We start from the raw sequence: 22061 nt of genomic DNA on the forward strand, positions 1-22061 counted from the left end.
TTAACTCCCAGCTTACTGCTCGTACCCAATTTCAGCTTGGTTGACTAAGACAAAGACTGATGTAGTACCTTGTGTAAGGGACAATACAAGATCAAGTGACCACATGGGATTTTAACCAGCAACCTTTGGGTAACTGGTCTAACGCTCATGACCACTGAGCCATGTGCTCCATAAATGAACTACATTTGAGTTACCGTAATTGTGAATTACAGTTGTGGACAGGTCATATAAACAATCAATACTGTGCACAAGCCACATCAAAAATTGAACTTTAAATTTTCTTCATTTTTAAGCAAAACAGAATGTGGCAATATCTGAAGAAGAGAAGAGAAGATATAGTGAATTAAAACTGATTTGTTTAATAAAAATTGTATACTGATGCTTTATTTATATATTTTTTGTTGTATTTCCATGTGTCACAATAACTTGATAGAAGTTAAATTGTACTCATATATATACAGTCTATATTAGTTTATATATGTCGCATCAAAACTGTTTGCATCTCATATAAATAATAACGGACCTTTTTTTCTAGAAGACTATTTTTCAAATTTGTCTTTAAATTTAATATTATTTAATTATTATCTTTATAGCTGTTATCAATGACTTCATTTAATAATATCGTTTTTTATCAAGCAAGGGTTGGTGTCTTACAATACAATAATTGTATGTGAATCTGTATTCATTTTCATTTTTTTAAATTCTTTAATATTTATTTATATATATACTGACAGTTCACACACAATATGTACAAATCCTTCATGTGAGTGCATAGTAGATGTAAATTCAATCATGTTAATACATGTACCGGTATGATGTAAGTTGAAAATATTGGAGCAAAAAGAGAAGACATCTTTTCAGTAATGTTCCTTCTTCTTTTTTTTTAAATCTTTATATTACCTCAAATCAAATCATTTTTATTTAAACTATATAACTAAAACCTGGTAATATAATTGTTAATAATGAAAATTATATATATCATTAATGCAATGTGATGAATTTATTTAAATGCATGTATTTCTCTTATGAATACAAAAGGCACCAGTATTTAAGGACACTTAGCGCCAATCGTTCAAAAATGACAGGTAAGTATAAAGAAAGGAGGTCAATGGCCAGCCTGTAGCGGGCGGTAAACCTGCCTTTTCTAATAAATTCATATCTATGGACAGAGTTCATAGTTATAAACAATATGGCATACATGTATTAAGAAAAAACAAAAGAAATATTACATACTGGTTGCATGTTTGAGACATTGTACTCTTAGTGTACACTTTATAGAACATTTCATTTAAATAAATTGAGAAATACATTGCATTGAAAGTGAATTTATTTTCAAACAAATATTCACTTAGGTTTTATTTAAATTTTAAAATTTCAAAATTATTCACACACTTTTTTGTAGAAAAAAAAGTATTATTTAATATGATTGTGCATGCGTTTATATGCAAATATAGTATCATTGAAACATTATTTTGTATCATATAACACAGAAAAGATGTCTTCATCTTGTATAGTTATATTAAACTTATCATAAATGTGTCATAAAGTTTATTGGGTTTTTTTTCTGATAATCATTTTAAAGTATAAATGCATTATTTTTTGCAATTTTTCAAACAATCACACTCAAATGACAAAAATAAAAAAAAAAATCTAGTATGTTCAAATCATTCTTGATCAAATTCATTTTCTGTTTTATCGCAGTTAGCAAATGACACAAGAATAGTTATGATACGAGTTTTTGTATAAATTTCTATTGACAAATACTTTTCATTTAATTATGTTTTGTAAAATCAATACTGTTCATAACCTTTCTATTTTCGCATTTTCGTAGAAAGGTTATGAAAAAACAGTGGAACTTATAAATTAATTTATTTAAACTTTGTGTATGTCTATGACTTATTAAATTATATATCCATGTATATATCTGGTTGCAAAATATGATTTATTGTATTTTATCATCATTATAATTTATTTAATTTAACGTACAATATGCATAACTATAAGACACTGAGAAACTACAAATTTACATTTACAGTATATTTGTAAAATTTGTTAAAACCATTTTAACAACACCTTGGAATTTCAGTAGGACGTAGCTATCTATGCACCAAAACAAGTTTAAAGTGATGCAGTTTCAAGCAAAATATGCACCGATTGCTTAGTCTTAGCTTAAAAGTGAGAAAATCTTGTTGATTTCATCCATGGCTGAGTGGCTGACACTGATATAGACAGGCTTACGTCACATTGCTGTTTAACACAATTACCCAAAGTCCAAGCTCTTGTTAAAATGGTTCTTAAACTAATGTATTACCAGTAACTACTTTTTGAATGTGTATGCATAAAAATTATTCATGACGTTCTTTTCATATTACCAGTAATATTTGTCTTTAAATAAAATTGCTTTCTAAAATGAAATATGTCTCATGTTGATATATCATAATTGTATTCAATGTAGATATGTAAAATCATGCCATTATGATTCAAACATATTTAAAATGGTTTCATATTTTTAAGGGTTCACATCAAATAAAATGTTGCCAATTTTTCAAGCCAATTTTGCCAAAAAGCATACGAAAGCTTCACTGCACATTTCAAATTCTGGGATATATCAAGTTGGCATATATTAAATAAAGCTAGATTTTAACAGACACAATTTAGATTACAAATTGTCTAATATGATTTTGTGCATGCTTCTTGTTATAATCTTGGAAATAAAGAAAGGTTGCGTGAAATAACTCATATTTGGTAACCACTTTTTTAATATATAAAACTGGATATGTATTGCATGATCTCTGATATGAAAATCAATGAACTAGAATATTGGCGTTCTCTAATTGTGTAGATTCAACTTGTTCAAATTATGACTACAGGTTATAAAATTGGCCAACAATTGGTGCTAAATTTGAAACTACTATACATTTTAGCAAATGCATGAATGTATCTTTAGAGAACCATAACTCTTCAAATCTGTGCACAAAACTGCAGAAATTAACATACCATCAGTGATATATTTAATTTATATTGCGCAATTTATTTTCATTCCCACCCCTCAATAAAAATATTTAATCTTGCATTAAGAAAACTATGGTACATAACTATGCTAATTTTAATATTAAATATCACTATTCTTAATTATTTAAAGTATTTTAAGTCAAAATAGTTAGCAATTTTGGCTCAGATGACCGATGTGGCCCATGGGCCTCTTGTTTAGGTCATTTGTCCGAAAAACAAGATATTAAATTGGTGTGGCCATATATCAATAAAATACATACATGCAGGTACAGTTACCGGTACTTAATTAAAGTACATTGTACCAGTTTACGGCAATATGAAAAAATTGATAGAGCACCCTGCTCACTGGTTTATAACCTCACTGTTTTCAAATTACAAATATTGCTTTTAGTCTTTAAACAGGTATTTATATATTTACTGCACAATTTTTTAAAACTGCATGCAAGAAAACCAAAACAAACTTGTTCTAATCAATTTTTATGTGAAGCCTAAACATTCCTTCACATAATATAGTACATGTAAAAATATTTTCATATTTGACTCAGAGCTCGTCTAAATTTTTGAAAAATGCCACAAATAAAATATTTGATTGCATATTCAGAGCTTAAATAAAGTAGATTAACTCTAAATACACAGGGCTGATATGAATACTAGGCATTAAAAGCTTTTTGAAGTGAAACTAACAATTTACAATAATTAAGAAATTCATTGCATACATACCGAATAAATCAATTTAATGTACCCCCATTAATAGTTGCCTTGATTCAAGAAAACTATACTACTGACACAAAAGAATATAACTTACTAAATTGAACAATAAAATCCAAAATAAGGAGTTTTTAAAACCACTATGAAGCAACTATTTTGGATACAAAATTTCAACACCCTCTTTCAGCACTTACCATAATTACTATCTCATACCAGGTATAATTAATCTTGATAAAATCATACCTTTAATCATACAAATTAACCTATATCACTTTCTACATACATTGTGCATCTACAGGTGAAAATGTCTGGTATATTACCATGAACAATGACGCCCAAGACTCAAAATAATGATGAGAGTGCCAAAAAGATATTACTACAGTATTACAATTAGTAAACCTTCTAGCAGACCTCATACATCTTGGGCAATCAGGGTTCAATGCCAGCAACCAAACTCATACACATGATACATTTGTAGTTATAGTTATATTTCTATACGCCACAAAAAGAGACAACTGACATAATAAGAGAATATCAGAAATTATGGAAATAAAACTTTGCAATGCATCAATAATTTAAATGCTAAAATGACTATTTCTAACCAGTTGTATAATCAATTTATATCTACACGTATTCTAATATATTAACTTAATAGATCTAGAAAAAATATATATTGTCATGCCTATCCATTATCATTTCAAGTGTTAAAGTGTAACAAAAATATATAGATATACAAATTTAAAAAACAAACTTACCATTTGTTGTTTTCTTCATCTATCTGTCAGAGGGGTATGTAAGAAAGGGGGGGGGGTGGGCAGCTGCATTGATATATGGCATGATAAATATATTTTATAAATATATTAGAAATTTATGTATAATAGCTATATGTATGCCTATTTCCCTCCTTATAATTTTAATCAAAATGATTTCGAACTTCATATTTTTCATGTACATGTAATATATACATAATTATGTAATCTGAGAGAGAGAGAGAGAGAGAGAGAGAGAGAGAGAGAGAGAGAGATCAATCAGGCTTAATTACGTTCTTCTCTCCATTCATGCCTTAAAGGGAACCAAATTTGCCCATTCATCTGCCTTGGTATTTTTGAAAAATAAATGAGCAATGAGTAAAAAATATTATAGTATGTGACCTTTTGGCATCTGATTTTCATTTCCCGTAACAATCGCAACATCTCGGGCCTTTTCCGGAGACCAAGGAAAACAGAAAGTTTTCCGAATGTTCTTGCAATCAACTGCTCCTCTGTTTCTATTCTCGCATATCAAACAGGTATTGCCAGTCTAGAAATCAATAATAGTCGTATATATCATATTAAACCGCCTTTCCCCTGTTAAAATTTGGTAATGTCATCTAGAGTCAGATTAGTTTTCCGACAAAATGCCACCCTGAAAATGAAAGTAAAAGTAGGAAATGTTTTCTTTAGTCTCGAATCCTCCAGACTCTCGCTCTCGAGAACGAGAGTCTGGGGTAAGCTATACTATATTTTCTTCAATTCTCTCCTTCAAATGATATTTTTTCTACAAATCCTATTTTCTGACATGTGTCAAGCACTCTGATTTAAAACATCACAATAAGAATATAATATAAATGGGATATACCATATAAACAATCGGAACATCGCTCGGCCTTTTCCGTCAATTCGAGACGAACCCGATTGACCATATAAGGTAGGCCTCATGTTTTGACATTCCCGCCAAATTGTCAGAGTCGTCAAAATGGCTGCGCCGAAAAAAATCAAGTTAGACGAGCAATCGATAGAAGTAGAAGGTTACGTTCACAACGTCTCTCCACTGAAAGTGTCTAGAAATAACAACAACTACTTTAACGCAATATTTCAGGAGGAGGGAAAATACACCGATCTTGTATGTTTTGTACAAGATTACAATTCTGTTCTGAAGGACATCGAGAAAACAAAGTAAGTAAATTATATTTAAATTGCCTAACTAGTGTTTATTATGAAATCTCATGACAAAAATTATTATGAACTATAGTGAAGTGCAGGCACGTAGCGTCGTTTTTGAAAGTGGGGGGCCAGACTCGTCCAAAAAATGTAGACAAGGTTGGCCTACTATATAACTTCAATTTTACTCCTCATTTCTTTATTTTTTTTCGTATCAATTCTTTACATACTCCCAAAAAAGTGGGGGGGGGGGCAACTCCATGATTAGTCCATTTTTTATATGTAAATTTTTAAAAAATTTGTTGCTGCGAGAGAAAGTGGGGGGGGGGGGGGGGGCGCCAGGCCCCCCCTAATGCTACGTGCCTGAAGTGTAACTTTCTGGATTACGTAACGTGCAAGTACCCATTACTGCCCAAAAATACACAACTTTCCTCATTACTCTCTTTATGTAAGCTATCATGTAAAATTTTTATTGCAAATCTCTGTATTGTTCATATACTTTATTTAAGTAATTATTTTTTTATTCTCATCAATACCGCCTCACTTGTAAAAATTAACCCTGTCCATGATCTTCGATTTACAGGAAGTCGAATACCCATTATTGTCACTCATATTTTTCGTCATTTTTCAGTAATTAATCGGTAAAAAGGTCAAAATTTTAAAAGAATTTAACAATACAAGATAAAATGCAAAAAAAATAACATGAAAAATTATTTAATTTAAAGCAATTCCATCATATTATTAACAGGATTGTTTTTTATGTCTCTGCAACCATGTGCACACAAACAGACGAACATGTGCTTCAAAAATCTCGAGGCAAATGATTAAAAATATTTTAAAAAATGCATTGTTTATTTATCAAAAGCTCTTGAAAATAAGTTTCAGTGTGTCCAGTAAAAGAAGTAATATGTGTGAAAGTTAACAGCAACGCCTCCACATTACACCACAGGTGCGCAAGGATAAATCTTTGATCCGCTTCAGGTTGCAGACAAAATGGCGTTGTACAAGCAAGCAGACGCTCAGTTTTCTTTCTTAAATATTGTGTAGTACAAATGGTATCTTGTTTATTTCTTTCAAATATCATAACACAGAATTATATACATCTCGAATTAACACCTATACAAAAAATGCCCTGTCACCAAAGTGGATTGCAAGTCAAACATTCGTTGGCATGTGTCATTGCAAGGATACAAATGAGATACATTTTCTTAGGCTTACTTTTGTTAAGCTGAGTTCCGAGATGTTTAAAGTAAATTTTGTTCGTTCCCAACTCTTATAGTGTCTTAAAAACTTAATTATTTATTTATTTTCATTTGTAGCTAAAAACAATGAATATATAAGAGAAATATTGTTGTTTTTATAGCAATATGCAATAATGGATACTCTGCAGTAATTGGTACTCGCACGTTAACATTCAGTGTTGAACCTTAGCTAAAGGTCTGTAACTCCCGGTCTGAAAAAAATCGGAGGAATGACCTGGGAGGCACAGTGCCTCTCATGGTAAAAATCTGCAATTTACGGCGCACAAAAATTGCGCTAGTTTTGGACCAATTAATCTTATTTCCAGACATATCCTATACATATATATACATATATTGATTCAAAAAAATTCCTCAGACATTTTATTATAGTCTGTCCCATGTCATTGCTTCCGTCACTTTTAGATGATATTTAGGTCACCAGATTCACTTAGGTGACCTATTACAATTGGTCTTCATCTGTTGTTGTGCGTTAACAATTTTACATTTTTAAATTCTTCTTGAAAACTACAAGGCCAATTGTTGCCATTTTTTATGTGAAGCATCTCTATGGTAAGAAGAATCTAAATTGTCAAATTCATGGCTCTACCAACCCCGGAGCGCCACAGGTGGGGCCAAATATGCAAAAAAAGCCGTCTTTTCAAAAATCTTCTTCTCTACTCCCACTCATATGAGGAAAAAACTGAATGCATGGTTATGATGTCGATGAAACCCTCTACCAAATTGTGAAATTCATGGCCCCTGGGTTAGGGGTTCAGGCTCTAGGGTGGAGCCAATATAGCCCACAATGCCTGCATGGAAGAGTTTGGTTTGGTACAAACGAACTCTGGCGGAAGTTTGGCCATATAATATCAATATATTAAAACATTAAAAATGTGGCCAAAACACTCATATAGCGTATGGTTTCCTAATGCAAGGTGTGGCCAAAATGGTCATTTAGTGTTAATGTATATAGAATGTTTAATAAAGGTCTACTGACACCAAAAAAAAAACTGACTGCATATTTAAAAAAAAATTAGAATATTAAGTTGTCATCTTTAATAATATTGCTGAAGGGGGGTGTATATTTGTCTTATTATTTTATTCTGCTCAGGAATTTCAATGAAACAAGTTGGTTAATTCATATATTTAGAAAAGAGAGAATGAATCTATCTATCAAACTTAAGATATTGTGAAAGTTCATTGAGTTATCTTCCCTTGCTTCTTCATAATGGAGTTATCTTCCCTTGCTTCTTCATAATGGAGTTATTAATCATTAAATATAATGTTATTAACAAGTTGTATGATCAGAAGAACTATGCAAGTTTTATTTTATTTGAAACAAAAACAGTCTTTGAACTCTTTGATTAAACATTAGACTCATTAATAGTAAAAAAATAATTGGCTAACCAAAATCACTGATAAACAATACATGTAAAATGATTTTTCTATATATACCAGAAGATGGCTCCAAGCTTCAATGGGTTGAATATTCAAAATTGAAACAGATCCAATAAAACGGGAATATTTAAAAAAAAAAAATTTTTTTTGGTGTAAATGCCCACAGGGAGAGTTTCTGTCTGCCTCTGGGGATGGGGGATAAGAGGTTGTTTTAAATAAAACATGTCTACTAGCCACCTTGAAATTTAACAAATGTGGTAAAAATTACTTTCTATCAGAGCAATGTATCTTTTCAATATCAGGTCATACAATCTTTTATGATCTGTGTAAGTTTTTCACTAAAATTATAGGTTTTATAGTCCTTTTTTAAAGATTTCAGGCAGGAAGGTGGTCGTCATTACAGTATTATAATTTTTCTACTTCAGAATAAAAATAAATTACATGCATTTATAAGACTCCTTGAAAAGTTTGTGTATGGGCTATTGTACTCAGGGGACCTTTAAGGCCTATTGGCCTCTTGTTAATTAAAGCTGTTGTGTACACTTTTAAACAATCATTCTAGTAGGAAAATTATTAATTTTCCTACTAGAATACGCAAAATCATGCGTAATGAAAACTAAAGTCGGCCTCCTTTAATTGATTTCATTTTCAGAATTAAATCACTTCAACAGCTACAAAGTATTTTAAAAGTTTACATACGTTATAATCTTACCAATTTGTGTTACTTTTTTTTTTTTCATAGAAGCCCAGTAACTCTCTCTAAAGTGGAAAAAACAATAAGTTCTAAAACAGGTGGATATGATATAAAAGTAACTTCAAGATCCAAAGTTTCTGCTCCAAAGAGGCAATTACAATTTAGATTTGAGGAACCAAAATTAAACAAAACAGTCACCATCAAAGAGGCAAGATCAGGACTAAATCCATTTCAGAAGGTAATTTATACATTTCCATTAATCCCCTGGTTACCATTTTTCAATCACTTATTTATCAATATTTGACAGGCATATAATTGACATGTGAGTAAATACTTCTACTAACCAAGCACACTTGCAGGTGATGACAGTATATTCCTACATAAATAAGTAAAGCTGACAATGCAAAAATTGAAATTATCACATTTATCATTCATGACACTTGAAGTAAAATATTTAAATAATAAAACAGATAATCCAGACTCAATTATATCCTTTATTTCAATTACCTTGGATAATTCAAGTGATATACAAATGGAAACACAATTATTACTGTGGAATAATTAAAATTTGTGAGAGCAAATTTTCATAGATTGTGTGATTTTTCCTTATTGGTGCCAATATAATTTCAATGATGTGTTATTATTACTTTCATTGAGAAAACTTAACTCAATGACTTTCATAATTACTTTTCGTTGATGATATAAATTCATGGGTAACAAACACCCACAAATACCCAAAAATTGAGGCACCACAAGTTTTAATATTCTACAGCAATTGATGTCATCAATATACCTAATTGTGAAATTTAAACCCACAACAAGTCATTCTTTTTATACCCCTGCACACGAAGTTTAGGGGGGGGGTATATTGGTTTCACCCTGTCTGTCTGTCCGTCCATCTGTCTGTAGACGCAACTTTGTCCCCCCCCCCCCTATAAAAGAAAACCCGGTTTGCTGTCACATTGACAGCTTTTCACTTTTTTACTACTGCATGGAACAGTCTGAAAATTTGTACATCTGTTGATCACCATCTGAAGATGTGCACCTGCAATTTCTTTTAAGATCAGACAAGATTTAATGATTTTATGACGGTTTTCATTTTCCCTATTCTATATATTGTACACTGATGTTGAAAAGTAAGGGAGCTAATCCTTACAGATTTGATGAATTAATTAATAGTATTAATAAAAACACTCTAAAATATATATTTATATACCGGTAAATACATCCAGATGGAGATTTTTTGTCTTTATGTCTTAACTAAATTTATTTTTTATAACTATTCTATCATATGACAATGTTTGTCTGTTTATGATAAATTCAATAGAGTTAATAAGAACATCAAAGACAAGTGTGGCTGAATTCATTTGTCCCAAGGAAGCCATTATGTGAGCGAAAATTGATAAGCTGTAAAATGGGCGCGGGATTTTGGGCTATTTTAAAACTGTTTCAAAAGTTTCTATCACTATAAAGAAAAAAATAATATCATTATTAATAAAGAATTTAACTATTTTTAGAAGTTGTTTAAATTTATTAGTCAAGTAAATTGATGAAGTGACCCTATAGGGCATTAATTTAAATGAAATTCGAAACTACTGATATCATTGTAGTGTTTTCCCAATTTTGAAATTTTTTGTAATATTAAATTTTTTTTTTTTACACATTTTTACATAGTATGGTAATTATGGTAATGTTTTGGGAGTTAATTAAATTCAACAAGCTCATCAAAGAAAATCATTGTCCTATGGGATCAATTTTCTGATATGGAGTTCCATTGTACCATAGGAGAAAGTGAGGAAATTTGAAACAACTAACTGCATATGTTAAGACTCTTATTAGAAAGATATATAAAGTTTTATCAACATAAGAGCATTGCTTGGCTTCTGGTATTTCCATTTACTCCAAAAAGAGGGGTTATTGTCATTTTGTTGGTTTTTCTTTTAAACAATGAAATAATAAAAAATATCATACGATACATAAATTTGTAAATGTATTACTCAATACTGTTATACATATGTATTTACAGTGAAATTCTGACAATTTTCATTTTAATTTCCAGATTGTTTTTATTTGTATGTGTTTCAAACCTTTATTATTAAATTCAATTATTGCCCCATTCGAAATTAGCCTTGCAGGGGTATTACTCCCATTAGGACAGTTCTACTTTTTGCAAAAAAGCCTTTCCATAAATCCTGCTTCATAAGGGTTATGCAATACTTTTAACAATTTTAATTCCAATTTCATATTAAATATCTTATCTATTTTTTCATTGTAGATTACAATTGAAGCAAAAGTAATGAACAAAATGGATCCAACTCTACAAGCTATTAAATCTGGTGAAGTAATCAGAAAGTCTTATATTACAGTAGCTGATGCAACTGACACAATTCAAGTCTGTGCTTGGGACAAACACATTGACCAGCTGGAAATTGGGAAATCTTACAAGATGACATCTGTATCGCTTCGTAGTTTTGATGGCATCAAGTCAATCACAACTTGCCCAGACACCATCATTGATAGAATTGAGGACATTGAATCTGTAAACACTGCAGAAACTGATGCGATCAGTGTTATTGATACATTAATAATCGATGCAGTATCATGTAACTCCTTCACACTATGCAGTGCTTGTAACAAAGCAATCGGTGTATTCAATCCAGATGTCAATACAGTAAAATGTCCAACATGTCAAATGCGACAAAAAACAAAAAACTTACACCAATCATTTAAAATCCAGGTCAATTGTAGATTTCAATCTAATGATCAACCAAAGAAAATGGCAATATCACATAATGTACTTACTAACTTCCGTGAAACAAGAGAGTTAAAATCTGACAACGAAATCGAAGATTACTTTCTGTCAAAGTCAAACTTCAAAGTTGAAGTTACTTCTTCACAATCTCAAATATTGAGAATTTTGGAAGCAAATTGATGCACAGTAAATGTTTTCAAATGTTTAAGGTACTGGACAGGTTTCATTTCCGAACAGATACGATGTTTATTTCTGTGAACCCAAGTTCCTTTTGCTACATTTTCTGAAAAACAACACAGTTATTGTCCATTGGGTCAATAATAATAATTTTCTGTTTTCTTTTTTTTAAATTTAGTTAGTATTATTTTTTTTATGACAGTTGTTAACAGTAAATATTTTCAAATGTTTAAGGTACTGGACAGGTTTCATTTCTGTACAGATACAATGTTTATTTCTGTGAACCCAAGTTCCTTTTGCTACATTTTCTGAAAATTACACAGTTATTGTCCATTGGGTCAATAATAATAATTTTCTGTTTTCTTTTTTTTAAATTTAGTTAGTATTATTTTTTGATGACAGTTGTTAACAGTAAATGTTTTTAAATGTTTAAGGTACTGGACAGGTTTCATTTCCGAACAGATACGAGGTTTCTTTCTGTTAACCCAAGTTCCTTTTGCTACATTTTCTGAAAATTACACAGTTATTGTCCATTGGGTCAATAATAATAATTTTCTGTTTTCTTTTTTTTAAATTTAGTTAGTATTATTTTTTGATGACAGTTGTTAACAGTAAATGTTTTCAAATGTTTAAGGTACTGGACAGGTTTCATTTCTGTACAGATACGATGTTTATTTCTGTTAACTCCAGTTCCTTTTGCTACTTTTTGTGAAAAATAACACAGTTATTGTCCATTGGGTCAATAATAATTTTCTGTTTTCTTTTTTTTAAATTTAGTTAGTATTCTTTTTTTTTTTTTAAATACTTTACTTTCGTTTCTGTGCCATGCTAGTGACAGAAATACTGATTTATTACAAGTCAATTAAAAGTTTTCCTTGACCAAACACTTTAAATATGTTTATGGACGATAAATATTGTATTATTATATTTTTTTTTTTAAATGATCTATAATTTTACTCTTTTTTTAATTCTAAAAATTCCAAAAACCTCTTCAACAATTTACTATAATTTTCACATTGCTAGTGATCCTTGAATTACCATTACATATGCAACATTTTTCTGCTGTTTTACCATTTATGCTATGTTTTAGATTCAGACAATTACTACAAGTTTTTTTGTGCACCTTTCTTAATAGTTTTTCTTTTCTTGATTTAAACATAAATTGTGTAATATCTTGTTTCGCCTTTTTCCAAAATAATAAATATGTGTCCAACAAGTCAAGCATATTTGCATTTTTTTTCCTCTTAAATGTACTTCAATCAAAACAATATCTTGGTTTTGTTGTGTGTTTTTAATAACATCATTTTGAACAAATTCGAAAATATCAAAGAAATTGTAAATCAATTTATCCTTGTCGCATGGTAACACTCTAATGACCACAAATTTCCATTTAATTACCCATGGTATATCGCTGATGCCTGCACAGGTCTTTTAAATGGAAAGTGTTCATTGATTAATCATAGAACCAATCACCCTGGTCAGCTATAAGACAACCTTATTCTTAGAATGTCTAATTAACAAACCATTTAAGTGAAAAATTAATTAGACCATTTAATAGTCATTAAGGATTAAGTTTACTCAGGGGCGAAAAAAAAATCCACTAATAGGAACGAAAAACTACTTATGGCACATTGTAGCCCCACTATTGTGGTGCTATTTTTCACTTTCAAATAACCAGGCCAATGACCTACTTTTTCTGCTTGTGACCTCTGAATGTTTTTTGTAAAAAATTTTCAAAATTGTCCACCATTTTCAAGGTTTTCTTTATTTTTTAATTATTAGATATAAAACAATTTGTAGGTTGGGAAATGATAAAATACCAATAGCTTTACTAATTTTATAACTGAATCGTTTTAAGCTCATATTTTAAGTTTAATTTAGTCCGAATTTCCTCTATCATTTTCCAAAATTGCACCCATTTTCAGGTGAGCGATGTGGCCCATGGGCCTCTTGTTTAACACAACTATGCCATAGCAAATTCAAGAAGGGGTGAAACCATAAACAATTGAAGAATAGCTAAAATAATGAGGGGCAAAAATAAGCCTGTGTACAGTAACTGTTTATTTACATGTATATTTTACAGGTTATTTATCCCCTGAAAGAAACAGACCATGGCTCAGGTAAATTCTTTATCTTTTGTGGCAAAGACCAACCATGTGTACCTTGCACCCTGGTATAAACTACACTGTATATAACATTTGACCTTGTTAGCAATATCTCTGGAGTTGTGGGTTCAAACCCTGATATTGAGAGACTCTATTTATGTTTAGGTGATGAATATAATTGTGTACATTGTGGATTGTAGTTTCTCTTGATGATGAAACCATTCACCAGTACATGGAACTGACAGGATTGCAGACCCTCACAGAGAGGTCCTTGGGGCTGGAAAACTACTCCTCCAACGATTGGTAGGTTCAACTTGTATTCCTGAAGGAATTGGTAGGTTCAACTTGTGCTCCTTCAACGATTGGTAGATTCAACTTGTTCTCCTCCAATTATTGGTGGGTTCAACTTGTATTCCTTCAACTATTGGTAGATTCAACTTGTATTTCCCCAATGATTGTTAGGTTCAACTAACACAAAGTTTCTACACATACTTTTATATGTACAAATAAGACTTTACATCGAAGGTTGAACTGAACAAAAATTGGAGCAGGATTATGAAAGCTTCTGTATACATGTATTACATGTCTCTGAAACTGTTTTGAATATGCTATAAGTTTTCATTATATCTACGTTTTACCTGTATTTACATGTATCAGGAATGATTTGGAATGTTAATTTTGTTACATCTATGTTTTTTCCCTGAATATTACAGGCATCCGGAATTATTTAAATGAGACATTCCTAATATTTAATTTTTTATCTGATTATTCCAGGTATCAGGAGCTGTCTCCCGGTGAGATGCAGAGACTGTCTTTTGTCCGTCTTTTCTTCCATCAACCCAAGTTTGCAGGTGAGTTTTCTCACCATGATATAGATATTGGACATATATAGGCATCTATTATTGGTTATTGTCTTGTTTGCAATATAGATGATGGATGTATATGCTCATTTTGTTATGGTTAGGACTGTATCTTAACCATCCTTGCAAAATAATATTTTATCATTAGATATTGGTTTTTGTTCAGTAATTACAAAGACATTTGTATATTTAACTTTTGCTTTTGGTATAACAGTATTAGATGAAGCGACGAGTCAGATTGGAGTGGACCTAGAGCGGGTGTTGTACTCCAAATGTCAGGAGCTGGGGATCACTCTGATGAGCGTGGGCCACAGGAAAACCCTCCGGGAGTTCCACCAACTGGAGCTCCGCCTACAGGGGAGGGGCAACTGGACAATTCAGCCAATCACAGACAGTATTATATCCTGATGCCTGCCAAACATAGATACAGTATAACAAATTTCATTATGTAGTGCAGCAATGATGTGATGATTATGCTTGTCATGTAAACTCATTGGAGAAAGTTAACTTTTTTTAACACTTCTTTTATTTTTTGAGGGCATTTTTATTTTTTTTTCCACACTTTAGAATCATGAGGCATTTGTTTATTTTTAAGAATATATATTTTGTAGTAAATATTACAAGTTACATATACAGTAGGTACTTAAGTAAATATTGTGGGATCATTTATATTTTTGTTAGAACCAAACTTTTAGTAATTGTCCTACATACTCAGGACCTTGGGGATATGTGAATAGAATGTTTTCATAATAAAAACCTTCACTCTTTCAGTGTTTTAAGGTGAAATAACACACCTAGAAAAAGTCACTCAAATTAACAGTAAATTATTTGATTATGAAAGTTGTAATGATAAACAAACTGTACATATGTCAAATATGCGAAAAATTTGCAGTTTAGGTTTAAAAATTGAATGTCTAAAAAAATTCAATTCAGTAAGTAACAACAAAAGCCTATAAGGGATTTGAACTCGGGATGTACAGATCACAATCCCGACTTTTTATCCATTCAGCTATGGAGTAAGTTACATGTTGCCGTCGATAAAATCCTTTAATAAAACGAAATATCATTTGAATCAGAGGTCTGCCATTTTGTAATGATGTGTTATTCCACCTTAATGGTAATATATAGGGGTTTCTGCAAGCATAATCACCAATTTTCTTTATGTTTTTTATATGGATACACATTAAATAATGTAAATTTGTAGCAAAATACCATCAATTTGTTGCTAAGGGCAACTGTTGTCTTGGTAATGGAGACCAGAGATAGAAAAATAGCAAATCATAGCAACTTTGAAGTAATATTATGATAGAAAGTAATTGCAGGTTATATAAGATATGAAATATTAAATATTAGATAAATAATATAATCATATTTCAAATTAAAAAGAAAACATTGATGGGCAAATCAATATCTAAAGAATATTGTTACCATAAAAGCTGGTGATTGTTTTCAAAAAGTGATTTTTTTATATATTATTTTAATACCACAGAAGTTATCATTAAATCAAACTAGCAAGTTTGCAGCTGTTTTTAAATGTACATGTTTGATAAGAAAATTGACACATATTGTTATGATAACAAGGTTAAAGATAAGAAAAAATGAAAAATCATGCTATTATGAAAAGCGAGAATGCTTGTTTTAAACACAATTTAGAACCATTCTTTGTAAATGGTACCAATTAAATCTAAGAAATTTGATCTTCCATATGATAATTAAACTGTATGATCCAACTACCGGTATGTATATTTATAAGCGTTATAATTTTGATTGACACAAATACTCGCACACATAATGGTTTCTTAAAGATATAGGTCTTCCATTTCATAAAAAGTTACATGTAAACCAAGTTGGTGAGCATTTTTAAATTTATTTGTATTGAATAATAATAATTTCAGGTATTATTGTTTTTTAAATTTTTTAGCTTCACAATCAAGAATTTGTATTGATAATTTGATGTGTGTTATACTAGCATAAACATCATTATAACATGAGAGTAATATCAACAATGGACAGTACTGGGCATGTTACAGATGAATCTATATAGAGAAGTAGTTCTGATTTTAACTCAGGAATTCTGTTTGCTTTATCTGAGATTTCTAATTGTTTTCTTGTTAAGTGTGTGAGATATTGGATATCTGTTTTTGCTGTGGTTTGTTAATAAGGAGAGATTTGTGTATACCCATCCAATGGGATGTCTGTGTATTGATTGATATAGGTATATAAAATTGATAAACCAAAAACTTTTTGTTGTTTTGTACAAGTTTGTTGAGGTAATGAAGATGATTACAAGCTGATGTTCTTAACTACCTGTCACTGTCATCAAGTTACTTTGAAGCCAGTAGGTTGTATATTCTGTATGTGCTCATGTGTTCTTTATAGAACAGACATATTTAGTGACCATGACCTTTGTCAAACAATCTGAGGTTAAGGGCTAGAAAAAAATATTTGATATCATAAACATCATTTTTGATATCAGAATTTTCACATTTTAGATAAAAATAAATGTTAGTTAATGTATGATATCGACAGTTCGTATTTCTGATTTCAAAATTTTTTTTCAGGTACATGTTTCAGAAAAGGATTTTTTTTATATTAGAAATTCAAAATGATGCCTCGATATCACACAAAATATCTTAAAAGCTATAATAAATTAAACAAATGGCCATGAATCTTTATTTAAATAATAATTGAGACTTTCATGGCCAATAAAAAATTGCAAAACTTCAGTGCCCAATTTACTTGTTGCATTTCAAATTCTTTTTAAGAGACTTGGACACGATTTTAGAACAAAATTTTTAATTTTTTTTTTTTTTACTTGCACATTTTGAATGATTGACCAAAATTTGAATGTTAGAATTTAAGTTATAAGAGAGATACAGAGGAAAGAACTCATTTTTATGTAAATAAAGCTCGAGTCTTATGTTTGTTTACAAATAATATAAACAATGGAATTACCATTTCTTTGACATAAAAACTCATGGGAAACAAGGCAAACCTATTCAATGTGTTTATAAATTATATTATCAATAGAAGAAGCAACATTTGATTGAAACTTATACCAATAAAACACATATTTAAACAATAACAAGGCTCAAGCTTTGTTTACAAAACAAAGAATTCCAAACTCTGTATCTTGCTTATAACTCAATATCTGACTTTCAAATTTTGACAAAGCATTAAAAATACCCATATCATCCATTCTAAACATTAAAAATGGAAAAATAAAATTTAAAATTTTGAGCTCAAATCGTGTCCAAGTCCCATTAAGATTTATTTTCAGTGAAAAAATTTCATACAAGTGTTTTTAGCTCACCTGAGCTGAAAGCTAAAATGAGCTTTTCTGATCCGAATTTTTCCTTTGTCTCTCGGCGTTGTCATTGGCATTGTAGTGGTTGTAAACTTTTCACATTTTCATCTTCCTCTCAAGAACTACTGGGCAGATTTTAACCAAACTTGGCACAAAGCATCACTAGGTAAAGGGGATTCAAGTTTGTTTAAATAAAGGGCCACACCCTCTTTCAAGGGGAGATAATTAATAATTATTGAAAATTTGTTGGTATTTTTCAAAAATCTTCTTCTCAAAATGTATTAGGCCAGAAAATCTCAAATTGGAGTGAAAGAATCCTCAGGTAGTGTAGATTCAAATTTGTTCAAATCATGGTCCCCAGGGGTAGGGTGGGGCCACAATGGGGGGATGGAATTTTACAAAAGAATGTATAGAAAAAATCTTTAAATATCTTCTTCTCAAAAACTATTAGGCCAGAAATGCTTAAACTTGTGTGGAGGCATCCTCAGGTAGTGTAGATTCAAGTTTGTTCAAATCATGGTCCCCGGGGGTAGGGTGGGGCCATAATGGAGGGGTCAAATTTTTACATAGGAATATATAGAGAAAATTGTTTTCTCAAAAACTGTTAAGCCAGAAAAGCTCAAATTGGAGTGGAACCATCCTCAGATAGTGTGGATTCAAGTTTGCTCAAATTATGGTCCCCGGGGGTAGGGTATGGCCACAAGGGGGGATGAATTTTTACATAGGAATACAAAGAGAAAATCATTAAAAAATCTTCTTCTAAAAAACTATTAAGCCAGAAAAGCTCAAATTGGAGTGGAAGCATCCTCAGAAATTGTAGATTCTAATTTGTTCAAATTATGGTCCCCGGGGGTAGGGTGGGGCCACAATGGGGGAGGGGGGGGGGTTTGCATAGGAATATAAAGAAAAAATCTTCTTCTCAAAAATATTTGGCCAGAAAAGCTTAAACTTGTGTGGAGACAGAAAAGGTAAAGGTGTGTGGAGGGGTAGGGGTCAAATTTTTTACATAGGAATATATAGAGATAATCTTCTTAAAAACTATTATGCCAGAAAAGCCAGAAAAGCTCAAATAGGAGCGGAAGCATCCTCAGATAGTGTAGATTCGAGTTTTTTAAATCATGGTCCCCAGAGGTAGGGTGGGGCCACAATGGATGGATGAATTTTTACATACATGTATATATAGGGAAAATCTTTAAAAATCTTCTTCTGAAAAACTATTAAGCCAGAAAAGCTCAAACTTTTGTGGAGGCATTCTCAAATAGTGTAGATTCAAGTCTGTTTAAATTATGGTCCTCGGGGGTAGGGAGGGCAACAGTTAGGGGGGGGGGATGAATTTTTAGATAGGAATATATAGAGAAAATCTTAAGAAATATTCTGGGATTTTAGTTCAAAAAGCAGTAACTTGTGTGAAAGCGTGGGTTGTGCAGATTAAACTTTGATCAAACCATGATTCCCTAGAGAAAAGTGGGCCACAATGGGGGGGGGGGGGGGGGTATATAGGAATAGAAAAAAAATCTTCTTACAGTTACAACAACAATTAAAAGGGGCTTGGTATTTACCATAAAAATATGTGGATAAAAATCGTCAATATTTTTAGCAATATCTACTAAACTTAGTTGTCAAGATAGTTTGCATTTTGAAACTGTAATGCTAATTTGATCAGGGTTAAGGATATTGTTGCTCAGGTGAGCGATGTGGCCCCTTGGCCTCTTTGTAATTCTGGTCAAATTCAAGTTAATTAAAATTTTGTTTAGCTTTATCCAACTCGGGTCATGTTTGCTCTTCTTAAAATTCAACTTCTTCAGTCACAGCAAATCTCAGACAAACAGTATTGACCATTGTAGATGTTTACGCCATAATGAAATTACATTTCCCATTAAGTTTACTCTGCAATTTGTAACACACATCTACACGTTCACAATAATATTCTGGCAGAAAAATGAAGGATGAATCATAAAGAGCATTGATTACCTCGATCGTAACATTGCATGGGTGGATCCTATTTTTAATACAATAGGATCTATTTTTTAATATCAGAAAATCATATTTTTATATCAGAAAATTCGTATGCACACACCGCTGCAGTTATGAGAGTATATCTTTCCAAAAAAAAGGATTTAAAGATTATATTTACATTTTTTTTTTCTTCTTGCCTCGTCTGCAAATGCGATTCATACCTGAAAAATCTTATTTTATCCCAAGGGTAAGTTAAATTCATATAAATGAAAGAGCCACCGAAACAGCCACAAGCGCGAACTTTGATTTTCGCTTGTGACGTTGCATTTTACAGCGTTCAACGTTTGTGACGTCATAGTAAAACTCCACATTTTAAAACATGTTCAGTAACCTTTGTTTGTTACAGTTTTATAACTGCAGTAGCTTTCCACACACTTTACATGAATGTAACGCACGTTACTCAATTCGTATGAATACACCGCTGCAGTTATGAGACTGCATCCTTCAAAAACTAATAATTCAATGCTTAAATATTATTCAATTTTTTCTTGAAAACACCAGTTACAATAATAACTCTAACATTAATTTCAATAATATGTTTTACGGTGCTACCGTTCTGGCGAGCGCAGCAAGAATTACACATACCTTGTATCATTGTCGACTTATAGTTTTATTTAGGTATCAACGAACGTCAAAATTTTTTTGAGAGTATTGCTCTACAATGAGTATGCCAAAGGTACTTATTTCAATGGTCATGATACATACAGCGCAATGCCCTACCCAGAGAGAGAGAGAGAGAGAGAGAGAGAGAGAGAGAGAGAGAGAGAGAGAGAGAGAGAGAGAGAGAGAGAGAGAGAGAGAGAGAGACCGTTACCTGTTTGTAGGTGTGTAATTTCCCACTTTTAAATTTAATGGTCTGACTATATGCAATATCTACATAATTTTTTTTACCTGTTTATTGTTTCATTTTATTCCTTTTTATTTAGTTCAAAATGTCCTATTGTTAATTTCCTCCCTACTCACATACTTACCTGCCTACTGTACATGCATGCACAATTATAGCTTAAAAATTGATCGATATGATCGATATGACAGTAAAGTATGGCTCTTGCTAGTATATATATATAAAATCTCTATATTAAAAAAGATTAAAAACAAATCATATGTCAAGGAGGCAGGTATCGCAGACTATACTGAAATAGCCAGTACACGCATTACAGATGCTTGATCCACCTCTAAATTTATCGCGGGAAATATGGCGCAAGTGCACTGTGACGTCATCCATGACTTTGTTCGTCTTTGTTTACGTTTCTCGACTCAATACGAAGGTATGGAACCATGTAACAAATCTTTTGAGTCTCGCCAAAGCATATGCGGTACTCAAAACGTGTCTTCAAACTTTAAGTCACCGTAAATTACGAGTTAAAAGTCGGCCATTTTTGGCATAGCACCACGGGTGAAAACATTAGAGAGCATTATGGGACGTAGACAAAAAAATTTGTTTGATGAACTGTAGGTTTAGCTCGTTCTTTTTCCCGCGCACACTGGTTCTTAGAGCTCGCTTCGCTAGCCGGCGCTGCGCGCCGGCGAGCTGCGCTCGCTATAATTAAAATAAGACTTGTATAAAAACTGTTCATTTACGACACAATTTCACTTCGCCCTTAACCATCTGGATGCTTTGTCAATCATTGCTTCGTTCTTGACCCATTGTGAGTTCCACCAACCAGGGCTCCTTACTCCATAATGGAGGCAAAAACCAACCAGATCTTCGGCCTTGATCTCATTTAGATCTTCACCCCTGAGCTGCGCTCGCTATAATTAAAATAAGACTTGTATAAAAACTGTTCATTTACGACACAATGTCACTTCGCCCTTAACCATCTGGATGCTTTGTCAATCATTGCTTCGTTCTTGACCCATTGTGAGTTCCAC

The 22061-nt window shown here is 31.6% G+C and overlaps 2 protein-coding genes across 5 annotated transcripts in view; both read left to right on the plus strand.

The window, feature by feature from the left end:
• LOC128178916 (lysosomal cobalamin transporter ABCD4-like) overlaps positions 1-17111 on the plus strand; it is a 39480-nt gene extending 22369 nt beyond the window's left edge. For all 4 annotated transcript variants that reach the window (XM_052846338.1, XM_052846337.1, XM_052846340.1 and 1 more), the window contains 4 exons: positions 13985-14021; positions 14207-14309; positions 14781-14857; positions 15081-17111. In XM_052846338.1, coding sequence (XP_052702298.1) covers positions 13985-14021; positions 14207-14309; positions 14781-14857; positions 15081-15274 — 411 coding nt within the window. In that variant the 3' untranslated portion in view covers positions 15275-17111. The remainder of the gene's footprint in view (positions 1-13984; positions 14022-14206; positions 14310-14780; positions 14858-15080) is intronic.
• Positions 5025-13329, plus strand: LOC128178917 (uncharacterized). Its single transcript, XM_052846342.1, has 3 exons — positions 5025-5654; positions 9021-9210; positions 11248-13329. The coding sequence occupies exons 1-3, from the start codon at positions 5455-5457 to the stop codon at positions 11902-11904; spliced, it is 1047 nt and encodes a 348-aa protein (XP_052702302.1). The 5' UTR covers positions 5025-5454; the 3' UTR covers positions 11905-13329.
• Positions 17112-22061: the final 4950 nt, after the last annotated feature.

This window comes from Crassostrea angulata, chromosome 3 (assembly GCF_025612915.1).
Source record: "Crassostrea angulata isolate pt1a10 chromosome 3, ASM2561291v2, whole genome shotgun sequence".
NCBI lineage: Eukaryota > Metazoa > Mollusca > Bivalvia > Ostreida > Ostreidae > Magallana > Magallana angulata.

Coding starts and splice junctions, on each gene's coding strand:
- LOC128178917 (XM_052846342.1), top strand. CDS start 5,455: ATGGCTGCGCCGAAAAAAATCAAGTTAGACGAGCAATCGATAGAAGTA. Junction 5,655..9,020: donor AAGGACATCGAGAAAACAAA/GTAAGTAAATTA, acceptor TTTTTTTCATAG/AAGCCCAGTAACTCTCTCTA. Junction 9,211..11,247: donor GACTAAATCCATTTCAGAAG/GTAATTTATACA, acceptor TTTTCATTGTAG/ATTACAATTGAAGCAAAAGT.